At 41.1% G+C, this 12,680-nt stretch overlaps 1 protein-coding gene across 1 annotated transcript in view; it reads left to right on the top strand.

Annotated features, from left to right (window-relative positions):
- Positions 1 to 12,680, top strand: part of LOC150084629 (RNA polymerase II-associated factor 1 homolog) — a 358,003-nt gene that overhangs the window by 179,540 nt on the left and 165,783 nt on the right. Inside the window, exon 7 of the mRNA XM_090376517.1 lies at positions 8,111 to 8,179. Within this exon, the coding sequence (XP_090232643.1) occupies positions 8,111 to 8,179 (69 nt within the window). The remainder of the gene's footprint in view (positions 1 to 8,110; positions 8,180 to 12,680) is intronic.

Below are 12,680 nucleotides of genomic sequence, written 5' to 3'. Positions count from 1 at the left end.
TTCCTAGAAGAAGAGATGGAAACAGGAAGACCGTACTTCCCGAAAAGAAAATCTGGTCAGCATAAGCCAACAGTACCTCGGACAGAAACTGAGGACCACACTTCACCCAAATAATGCCCAGTTTTCTTCAATGGAATTGTAGAGGGTATCGCACCAACCTTGATGACATTCGGAATCTCTTTCTCCAGTATAACCCAGGTGCCTCCGTAGCCAGGTGGGAAGGAGCAGCAGTGCTTAGCACACGCTTCTTGATTAGACCGGGGTTCAAGCCCGTCACCACCAAATACGGAGGATGCGGAAAGGTCAGGGAATGACCACCGCATATCCCCGAAGCAATATGGCCTTAGTTGCTAATGCTCCTAAAAACCAAATAACAAACAACAACCAGTATAACCCAGTTACCCTCTGCCTCCAAGAAACTAATTTAACACCTTCTGTTGCAACCTCACTTAAACATCATGTTATCTACAGAAAAGATCGAGTTTCTCATGTAAGCAATTCGGCTCATGGAGGGGTTGCACTTGTAGTCAGCTCCAATATCCATTCCCGACCATTAATGTTACAAACAAATCTAGAAGCAGTAGCTGCTCGAATATCCTTTCGTTTTTCTTTTACCATTGTCTCCTTATATCTTCCCTTAGCCAAGATATTTCTTACATTGATCTTGAAACTGTTGTATCTTAGCTTCCTCCTCCCTTTTGCATCATGGGAGATTTTAACAGACACAATCCTCTATGGGGTGATAAAATACATGATAAACAAGGAAAAATACTAGAAAAGCTTTTAGATAAATTTAATCTGACACTACTGAATACTGGTTTACCCACTTGTTTTCATCTACCTTCTGGGTCAAGCTCAGCAATTGATCTCTCCATATGCTCACCAGTCCTTTTTCAGCTGTTTGATTGGTCTGTTCATGACAGTCTACTGGGTAGTGACCATTATCCAATAGTCTGTCATATAGAATCAATTTCACCATCTTGTCATAATCAAACAGCCAAATGGAACTTTGCCAAAGCTGATTGGGTAAAATATAGGCAACTAGCCATCCTGCAAAAAACATCTGTTTCAAATGTGTCAATAAAGAATGCTGTTGATTATGTAACAAATCAAATATTGCTGGCCACCGAAGCAGCAATACCAAGAGTGTCCACAAGTCATAGAATAAGATCAAAACCCTGGTGGAACAATGAATGCAATCAAGCCAAACGAGAGACAAATAAAGCCTGAAATAAATTTTGCAAAATTCCTACTGCTGCTAATCTAGTACACTTTAAGAAAGCCAGAGCCAATGCTAGATGCATTCAGCGTGCAAGTAAAAGAGAGTCGTGGAAACGCTTTGCTTCAACTATTGCACGGTCCACCAAAACACAAACCATCTGAAAAAATATCAGAAAAATGTATAATACATATCCTCCTATGCATCTATCAATACTGAATGTAAACGGGAATGATGTTTCATTACCTTAAGACATAGCTAACACTCTCGGAGAATCCTTTGCTCAAACCTCTGCCGTATCCTCATACTCGCCAAACTTTCAGAAATTAAAGTCCCTTGCTGAAAAGCAGACTCTAAATTTTAACACAGACCACCATCAAATGTACAACCATCCCTTTACGATAATTGAACTACAGCTTGCTCTTAACAGCTCAAAACATAGTGCTGCTGGACCTGACTGAATTCACTATGTCATGTTAAAAGAGCTGAGCGAAACGTTGCTTCATGTCTTACTCCAGCTATATAACCGGGTTTTCACAGAAAATACTTTCCCTGATAGCTGGCGACACTTGTATGTCATAGCATTATTAAAACCTGGCAAGGATCCAATCAACCCACATCACTATCAACCTATTGCCCTCATCAGCTGTATGGGAAAAATAATGGAAAAAATGGTAAACTCTCGTCTCACCTGGGTGCTGAACAAATACAACCTCATCAATTCATCGCAGTGTGGATTTCATACAGGTCAACTTTAGACCTCTTGATACAAACGGAAAACCAGATTTGCAATGCCTTCTTAAGGAAGGAACATTTGACTACAGTTTATTTAGACATTGAGAAAGCTTTTGACACAACTTGGCGATACGGAATTCTCCATGATCTATATGCATTAGGCTTCAGGGGTAATATGCCAAGATTTATACAGAACCTTTTGAAGCAGCGATCCTTTCAGCTCTGCATTCAATCCACTCTTTCCCAAAAATTAATCCAAGAAGAAGGTGTTCCACAGGGCTCAGTTTTAAGTGCCACTCTATTCATTATAAAAATCAACTCAATTACCATGGTCATTCCAGCACTGTATTTACTACTTTATATGCAGATGATTTTAGTATATCTTGTCACTCACAGAACATGAGAATGATTGAGAGACAACTGCAAGGAGCTCTTAATAAGATTACAACGTGGGCTACAGACAACGGGTTTCGCATATCACCTGAAAAAACTGTAGTAGTTCATTTCTGCAGAAGACGTAATCTCCACCCTGACCCACTTCTAAAGCTGGGGAACCATGATATCCCTGTTGTGCCTACCATTCAATTCCTTGGGTTAACCTTAGATAAAAAATTGACCTTTCTTGACCATATTAAACAACTTAGAACCACCTGTTTCAAGAAACTAAACATTTTGAGAGTATTATCAGCTACAACATGGGGTGCTGACCATCATACACTCCTTCATTTATATCATGCTATTGTAAGATCAAGGTTAGACTATGCGTCACAAGTTTACAACTCTGCTAGACCTAGCATTTTGAGGGCTTTGGACCCTATTCACCATAGTGGCCTACGCATTGCTTTTGGAGCCTACCGCACATCTCCTGTGTAAAGCCTGTACGTTGAAGCTCACGATCCCCCACTCTTTCTCTGCGAAGACAAATTTTACTGCTAAATTATGCTGTCAAAATAAAAAGCATCCATCGTGGAAACATCTATTTACACCAGACTGGGAGAACTTGTATGCCGTTTATCCGTCAATAAATTGACCCACTGGCATATGTCTTTGCTCACTACTTGATAATTGGCAGCTTGACCTTTCTAAAGTAGCCACCACTAGTTTCACGACTCTGCCATAGGCTTTTTGCCCTGCCATCTGTGATCTGTCTCTTCAAGAATGGGGGGAAAGTGCTCTTTCTTCACAGAATGTAAACCAGCTTCATAAATCTCTATTTGAGAAATATGAATCTTATACCAGGATATGCACTGACATCTCCAAAACTGATCACCATGTCAGTGCTGCTGTTGTTTTTCCATCATCCATTATCTCTAATCAGTTACCTTTAGAATGCAGTATCTTTACTGCTGAATTGCATCAGTTTACCCATAGTATTATATTTACTGACTCTCTCAGTGTCCTTCTCGCTTTACAGCAACCAAGAAAGCATCTTAACTACCTACTTGGTAATATTCAAAACGTGCTGGCTCATCTAGCTAAGAACACGAAAGTAGTAAAATTTTGTTGGGTCGCTAGCCATGTTGACATACCTGGCAATGAGAGTGCTGACCACGCAGCCAAATCTACTGTGCAACCAATTGATGACTGTATCAAAATTCCTTTCACCAACTATAAAAGTCTTATAATAAAGTGAAGTATGAATTACTGGCAAACCATCTGGCAAAACCAAGAAGGCAACAAGCTCCTTCGGATTAAATTAAAACTCCAGTCTTGGCCACCTAGTGTCCGCTCGAACTGAAAGGAAGAAGTCACACTTGCAAGATTACAAATAGGATATACACACCTTACTCACCTTTATCTTCTTTCTTCCTCAGACCCCGCCTTCTTGTCCAAACTGCCATACTGAAATCACAGCCCAACTCATCATTGTTGACTGCCCTCTTTGTAAAGGAGTACGGCAAACCACCTCCTTGTCAAACTATGCAGCCCAAATCACACCTACTTTGCAACAAATGTTAGACAACAGATCTGATATTGATGCAGTTTTCACTTTCCTAAAAAGGATAAAATGCTATGACAGAATATAATGCTTAAATCTCACATAATGCACATCTCACTTTTAATAATGCCTGTTACCTCCTACCATTGTTTGGTGCATAATAGCCTTTAGTTGCCGTAAAACATACAACAACAACAACAGCTACCACCCATTCACTTACAAAAGGGCTATTATCTTTAATCAGTTTCTCAATGCCTATAAATATTCAACTACGGAATCTGCTTTAGACTCAGAAATGCAGATAGTAACCAGCAGATTCTTAAACAGGGGTTACCCCCTTGCTACAATAAAACAAATACAAGCTAAGGATAGGATACAAAACACTATACCAACTAGCAATAGTAACTTCAAAAAATACTTTATTTCTGTCCCATACGTTGAACAGTGGCACAAGCAGCGTAACAGATTCTTTAAAGATGATACTGAATTTAAGATTGTGGCCAGACCAATACGGAAATTACATGCTATACTGAACAATCGCTCAGTTCTTTCCTCTTTTGCAACACAAGTAAATGACTCAGTATACATTTCTTGCAGTGATTCCAACTTGTCTTATCAAGGTTCTGCGCAATTTCATCTCATTGTCTGTGTCCTCAGTACGTGATTATCATTCAGCAGCGTCAGAATTGTAATTTCATGCCATTAACAAAAAACACATTTTTATTTAACTAGGCCAAAATACTTAGTGCCCAACATAATTATACAAGGCTATTAATTGCAGAAACTGTCGAAATTAAATTACATGAGAGTTCTATAACGTTCATCATCCATATCTGATCTCCGATTCGTGGTATTTTGCGCGCATGCACGAAGACAAATAATAGTGGCATGTCAGGTGTGTGCATAAGAACAAATAATCTCTGTTTAAGATTCAAGCTAACACTGTAATTTTCATTCTTGTGATCACAACGGTCGAAAAGCATTGTCTGCTTCAGGAAGGAAAAATTTTTTTCAAAATTTCCATTTAACTTTAATTGACTTTTAATTAATTTTTTTTATTTGTTTTTTTGTATTTTAGTTAATTTTTGAATTATGTTCATTTGATTTTTTACTGTAATCATTTTGTGTTGATCTTTTATTTGTTTTAATTTTTGGAGAGTATCATACGGAAGTGTTCTACATATCATATTGAGGTAAATTTCTCTTATCCTTCTACAAAATCTTTGTATATAAAGATTTAGCATTAGCATTAGGTTAGGCATATGATGTAAGAAACAAGCTTATACAGCATCAGCCAGAAAAAAAAAAAAAAAAACCCCTTCCCATTTGACCCATCCGGTCACTCCAAATGTTTGTCTAGTTCAGCCTTAAATTTATTTAAGCTATCAACTTCCACAACAACAGATGGAAGTCTGTTCCAGCAATCAACTATCTGCTGGCTAAGGGCAAACTTCCACATGTCTATTCTACAACTGTCTTTCCTCGGTTTGAATCTATGCCCCCTCAGGTTCTTAATCTGAACAAGCGAACAATCTATACCGTCAAACCATTCAAGCCTCAAACCATTCAAGGTCTTATACACCTCAACCAGATCCCCTTGCAGGTACCTTTCTTCGTTAGCTCATCCCTTTGTTCCTCTCACCAATCTTGTTGCCCTTCTCTGTACTCATTCTAGCAACTCTACATCCTTCCTAAAATAAGACCTCCAGACCTGTACAGGGATAATCACCTCCTTGTCTCTGCTAGCAAAAATCATTGACAAAACTCCATGACCTGCTCTGGCAGCCTGTCTGCACTACTCAGAGAACTTTATATCTGACTGCACAATTGCCCCCAGGTCTTTTTCATTCTTCACTTCCCTGAGTGTAGTACCACACAATTGGTACATTTCTCTTGGGTTACTGCTACCCATATGCAGTACTTTGCATTTGTTAATGTTAAACTTCAGTTGCCACTTCTCAGCTCATCTGCCTAACTTTTCTAGATCCTGTTGCAGTAGCATACTGTCTTTACTGTCATTAACAACCCTGCCAATCTTTGTGTCATCTTCAAACTTGGACATAGAGCCTGATATACCTTCATTGATATCATTGATAAATACAGAAAACAACAAAACAACGTTAGTCCACATAGAGCAGTGTCCATTTATTACCACTCTCTGCCATCTCCCATTCAACCATCCCTTTATCCATTGCAGCAACTTGCCCTTAATGCCATACCGCTCCAATTTGTACAGCAGTCGTCCATGTGCAACAGAATCAAAAGCTTTTCTGAAATCCAGGTGTATGATATCAAAATTATTTTTTGCATCTGGTTCCTTTGTGACCACATTATAGTATCTAATCACATTGGTCAGACAAGACTTCCCCTTAACAAACCCATGCTGTGTCTGAACTATTACTGCAGTCTTGTCTAGGTGATCCTGTATCACCTCTTTAGCCAGTGACTCCATTATTTTCCCTGTAACAGAAGTTAAACTAAGGGCACAAACACACTATTATCACGTCACGTGAATCTTGTCATGTCCCTATCACAGAGTAGTACTCTGTGGTCCTGTTTAATGTAAACTGCGAAGTCAGTCGGAGAAGAAATGTCATCACTGTAATGTAGGGTGGCCAGATTAAAAATTTGATCTCGAGGTACTCATGCTTATGTTTGGAGTATTCATTCCTCATTTAGGGGTACTCGCATTATATCTTAAGAAAACCGAACAGTTTTAACAACAGCCATTTTATTTCTATATTTTTTTGATTTTTACAAGTTCGTGGAATGCAAAATTAATCAAATTTAAATAAAATTACTCGAATTATAGCCCTTGCTTTAATTTGTTTAATAACAACAAAAAACTACTTCTCAGCCCTAAAATTGAACTTGTAAGAAATTGTTATGAGTTATCAAATCAAAATGATTGACTTGTTCGTCCTCTCAATTTGTATTTCTGTTGGTCTATTTTCCTCCTTTGCCCATTTTTGAGCATCCCTGTGACTGGACATTTGCAGTGAGTATGCTGAGTAGCTGGTCGAAGTGGAGGGTGCTTCGGAATAGGCACAGGAGCAATGTCCTTGAAGTTGGTATTTGTTTTCGGATATTCTTACTTTTGCACTGAAAACAGATTATTTACTTCTAATTTAACGTTATATTAGCATTTCCTCTTGTCACGCCTAACGGAATTTCTGTTCGAACAGAAAAATCTGAGATCCTGACAATGTCATTCAGCCTTGAAGCCTGACTTGTTATCTTGTGAATACAACTAATTAGAACAGTGTTCTCGAAGCAATAAAATAATTGGTAAATATAGCTCCCCCACATTTGATGTTAGATATGTATATGAGTGAGGTCTCGTGAAGTGATAATCGTGTGTTTATGCCCTAACAATTATTTAAATTATTTGTGTCACCCTTTGCACTTCCTTTGTGAATTAGGGATACATTTGCACATCTCCAGTCCATGGGGACTTCCCCTGACTCTAAGGATGCTTCCATAATTATGGCTAAGGGTTTGTTTACTTCCCTTGCTGCCTCCTTCAATATAACTGGATAGATTCCATCTTCCCCAAGTGCCAATTTTATGTTAACTTCAACAATTTCTCCTCCACTTTGCTCTCAGTTATTACAAAATCACTTAGTTCCCTGTTAAAGTTTGATAAACTTTTGGCATTCCCCTCCTTGAATAACTCCTCGTGTGTGAATGTAGATGCAAAATACTCATTCATTTTATCAGCTATTTGAGCAGGATCATTAATAGTCAAACCATCTATGTTAAGTGGATCAATCTGATTCATCCCCCTTCTTCTAGAGTTTACATAAGTAAAGAACTCTTTGCTGTCTGTACTCTCATGCCCAGTGAATAAACATAACAGATTGGATAGATGTACATCATGGCCCTAAATTGAGGGCAGCAATAATGCACTTCATATTGGGAAAAAAACCATTGCTTCCTCAACTTGTTCTTCTTTATAGCACAGATATACTTCATTATCTAACTTACAATTTTGTTGTATATAATTTTGTTTTATTTTTAATTTAATTTTGTTCAATTCATTTGTAATCCATTACATTACAATGTACACTCTATTTTAGTTATTAATCCTTGGCTTTTGATTGTGATGGGTATTGTAATAGTGTACAATAATACAGTAAAGATAAATTTATTTATTTATTCATATCTGATGTTTCAGACTACTGTTTTATTTGATGCATCTTATTCTTCTTTTTCAGATTGAAAAACATTATAGTAAACCTGGTGTTGTTCCTGTGGATATTCTTCCAGTTTTTCCAGATTTTGAGGTAAAATGCTTCTCATAAAAAAAAAATATATATTAGCATTAGCATTAGCATTAGCATTAGTAGAGGCATTTGATGCAAGAAAGCAAGCTTATGCAGCATCAGCCAAAAAAAAAAAAAAAAAACACCCACTTCCACTTCACCCCTCTGTTCGTTCAAAATACCTGTCCAGTTGAGCCTTAAACTTATTTAGGCTATCAACCTCCACTACAAGGGATGGAAGTCTATTCCACCAACCAACCACCCGCTGGCTAAAGGCAAATTTCCACACGTCTATCCTACATCTGTCTTTCCTCAATTTGAATTTATGCCCTCTCAGGTGATTATTCTGAGCTAGAGGAAGAATCCCATCAGCATTGAGCATGCTCAAACCATTCAAGGCTTTATAAACCTCTATCAGATCACCTCGCTGGTGCCTAGTCTCCAGACACTGTAATTTGCAAAACTTAAGCCTTTCTTCGTAAGAGCACCCCTTTGTTCCATTCACTAATCTTGTTGCCCTTCTCTGTACTCGTTCCAGCAGCTCTACATCCTTCTTGAAATGAGGCCTCCAGACCTGTATACAGTACTCTAGGTGTGGTCTGACCATTGCCTTATACAAGGGAATAATCACCTCCTTATCCCCCCTCGACGTGGGCACCTGTACGTGGTGAGGGACCTCCCAGTGACGCTGCTGGACTTCCAGACTAGCATCACTGGGATCCAACGCCCACAGCCTAAGTTCCGGGCTTACATCAATGGAATCCGGCGTGTTTGCCGTGCGCTGCGACCCGTGGAAATTCGGAAAGGGGGATCCTGGTGGTTGAGGGGCCCAGCTTCAATACACCACTTTGGCCCCTGCTTCGACAAGACGGGTGGTCCTGGAAGGCCCGGCTAGGATCAATCGGCTAGTAGGTTCGCCTGCAAGGGTCAACCGTGTCAATGCCACGCCCCTACCCTCATGGTCCGAGGGACAGGATTCAGGCTGGCGGCGGTGCGGGTATAGTGTCTGGGTAGCCCTGGCGTCCCACTCCCGAGCGCATTTATTGCATGCCGGGTAGTGGGCGTCCCTTTGGGCTCCGTGGTGGGTGGGGAGCCCGGGCACTGAAAAATTTAAAAATCTCTATGAATCCTGATAAACATATTCCTTCAGGGGCCCCAACCCGGTCCCTATCTGAAAACATAGACGGAGAGGCAGATAATATTATTGCGACAAAGAGGCAGCGAACTGAAACATCATCATCAGGGCCTGTCCCAAGATTTCTCATTATGCATTCCACCAATGAAAAACCGATTGGCAAAATGTCGCCCTTTTTTATTCAAAAAGGGTTAGACGGGTTAGTAGGTTCTCCCAAATCAGTTAAGAGGCTCCGTTCTGGAGACTTCTTAATTGAAACTAAAAATTACAGGCAATCGGAACATCTACTCCGAGTAACATCAATCGGAGGTATCCCTATAACAGTGACACCACACAGAACACTCAATTCATCGAGAGGTGTCATTTCGGAGTGGGACCTTCTCGACGTAACCGAGGAGGAAATCTGCTCCGAATTAAAACCACAGGGAGTCATTGCCGTCAAGAGAATCACTGCGCGAAGGGATGGAAAAATTGTTAAAACCAGGAGCGTTATCCTGACTTTTAACTCTCCTAAACCTCCTGACGAGATTAAAGCTGGATACATCAACTGTTCAGTGCGTCCGTACGTTCCAAATCCTTTACGGTGTTTTAAATGCCAGAAGTACGGACATTCTCAAATGGCCTGCCGCGGAGTCCTTGCATGCGCTCGATGCGGTGCAAAGGACGACGAAACAACAGCATGCTCAGCCGCAAAACCCACCTGTATTAACTGTGAAGGCGAACACCCGGCCTACTCACGAACATGCCAGAGGTGGAAAGAAGAAAAAGAGATTCAACGGCTGAAGGCAGAGCTAAATATATCATACCAGGAGGCAAGGAAATCGGTCAAACCCCTGAATATCAACAAACCTACCTACGCCCAGAAGGTAGCAGGGAGATGTTCCGTCGGAACTCAGACGGACATGACCATTCCTCCAAAGGAGTCTTTCACTCCCATCGCGCGTTATCTCTTAAGTACTCAAAAACCTGCACAGAAGGACCAATCAGCTGCCACTCCTATATCGGTACCTCCTAATGCTCCACAAATAAGAACGGTAACTATGACAGAATAGAATAAAAAAGGGGAAGTCCCCCCTAGAACCCAAGAAAAGATGGATGTGGAGCAGAAGGAGGTACCCGAAGATTCAGTCTTGGAACTCTTTGCGGAGGAGGAAATGGACACGGGACAGCGTCCATTCTTCCCCAAAAAGGACAAATCCAAGACTGATAAAAGTAAGCCCTCAGCACCTCGGAAGCCGCCTGATGGACCCACCAAGCCAAAATAATGGCTAAATTCCTACAATGGAATTGTCGTGGATTCCGGCGAAATATAGATGACATCAAGGCCCTCCTGCAAAAGCACGAGCCAGTTTGCTTTTGCTTGCAGGAGACATACCTAAAGGCAAATGACGATCCCACGGTGCATAACACCACAATTTTTCGTAAGGATAGAATTGCGGATGGCTCTGTACATGGGGGAGTGGCTATCCTTGTGGGTAACCAGACCCCAGTGCAGCCCTTACTAATTACAACTAACATAGAGGCTGTTGCAATTCGCCTTACGGTGGGATTTTTATTAACTGTGTGCTCTATCTATTTGCCACCTGGGACTGACATCTCCCAGGCAGACCTTGATGATCTTCTAACGCAGTTGCCTCCCCCTTTCTTACTTCTCGGGGATATGAATGGACATAACATCCTGTGGGGTAGTGCTAACATCAACGGAAGGGGACGAGTCATTGAGCGTATGCTCAATGACCTTTCCCTTCTAAATACTGGAACGAACACCTTCTTCCACATGCCTACCCGTACTTTTTCTGCCATTGATCTCTCTATCTGCTCCCCTTCTCTACTCCCTTCACTCACCTGGGAAGTGGAGGAGAATCCATACGGAAGCGATCACTTCCCTCTGATAACCTTGTTACACAGTGGGAGACCATGTCTTCCCTTCAGGTTACCACGGTGGAAGATTGATCAGGCTGACTGGACTGCCTTCCAACATCAGGCAAATTTTGATCTTAGCACAGTCAGTCAAGAGCCTATCAATGATGCAGTTAAGTACATCACAGAACATATTGTCCAAGCAGCTGCGAATGCTGTTCCAAAAACATCTGCCCGGTTTCCACCATATCCCAAACCTTGGTGGAATTCACAATGCACAGCAGCCAAAAAGGCTCAAAACAAAGCGTGGGGGATATTCCGCCGATATCCTACCACGACCAACCTTATAGCCTTTAAACGTGCACGAGCCAAAGCACGCTACATCCGTCGTCAGAGTCAAAAGGAATCGTGGATCCGTTTTACATCATCTATTAACCAGTCTACCAACTCTAAGGTAGTCTGGGATAAAATCCGGAAAATGAAGGGGAAATATACATCCCACCCTTCTTCAATCCTAGATTATAATGGATGCGCTATTGCAGATCCAACTGCAATAGCTAATTCTCTTGGGGAAACATTCGCTAACATCTCTGCAACATCTTCGTATTCCCCAGAGTTCCTGGTCCTGAAACATAAACTAGAAAAAGAAGCACTTAATTTTAAGACCAAGGGCCTCTATCCCTACAACGGGGCATTCACTATAGAGGAACTGAAAAGAGCCCTCACTCTTTCCAAAGCAAGTGCTGTTGGACCAGATGGCATCCATTATGAAATGATTAAACATCTTTCCCCAAAATCTATGGATTGTCTGCTCCTTCTGTATAACAGAATCTTTACTGAAGGGCAGTTTCCGGACTCCCGGCGAAAGGCAATCGTTCTTGCCTTCCCTAAGCCAGGAAAGGATCCAAAAGTCACCACCAACTATCGTCCTATTGCTCTGACTAGCTGTCTGTGCAAAATCCTGGAGAGAATGGTCAATTCTCGTTTAATATGGTATTTAGAATCAAATGACCTTCTCTCCAGCATCCAGTGCGGCTTCCGAAGGAACCGGTCCACTTTGGACCATCTTATTAGAATGGAAGCGTCCATCCGGGATGCTTTCCTAAAACGGGAACACTTGGTGTCGGTGTTCTTTGACATGGAGAAAGCGTATGACACAACTTGGAGATTTGGCATTTTAAAAGACTTACATAGCCTAGGCCTAAGAGGGCATCTGCCCTTTTTTATTCAAAACTTTTTAGCCAATCGATCGTTCCAAGTTCGTGTGGGATCCTCACTCTCTCGCTCCTTTAGCCAAGAGGAGGGAGTACCACAAGGATCAGTATTAAGTGTCACGCTTTTTGCCATAAAAATAAATTCCAACACAGAACAACTTCCTCCAACTGTAAACAGTGCCCTCTATGTTGATGACTTTAGCATTTTTTGCCAGTCGTGCAACATGAGGGTTATTGAAAGACAACTGCAGAAAGCCATTGATAGTCTGAATTCCTGGGCACTTGCAAATGGCTTCAGGTTCTCGCCGGAGAA

The sequence above is a fragment of the Mastigoproctus giganteus genome, chromosome 6, assembly GCF_048544385.1.
Source record: "Mastigoproctus giganteus isolate SK-2022 chromosome 6, ASM4854438v1, whole genome shotgun sequence".
Lineage (NCBI taxonomy): Eukaryota > Metazoa > Arthropoda > Arachnida > Uropygi > Thelyphonidae > Mastigoproctus > Mastigoproctus giganteus.
Note: the sequence above shows the minus strand (reverse complement) of the source record. Positions and strands in the feature narration are given on the sequence as shown.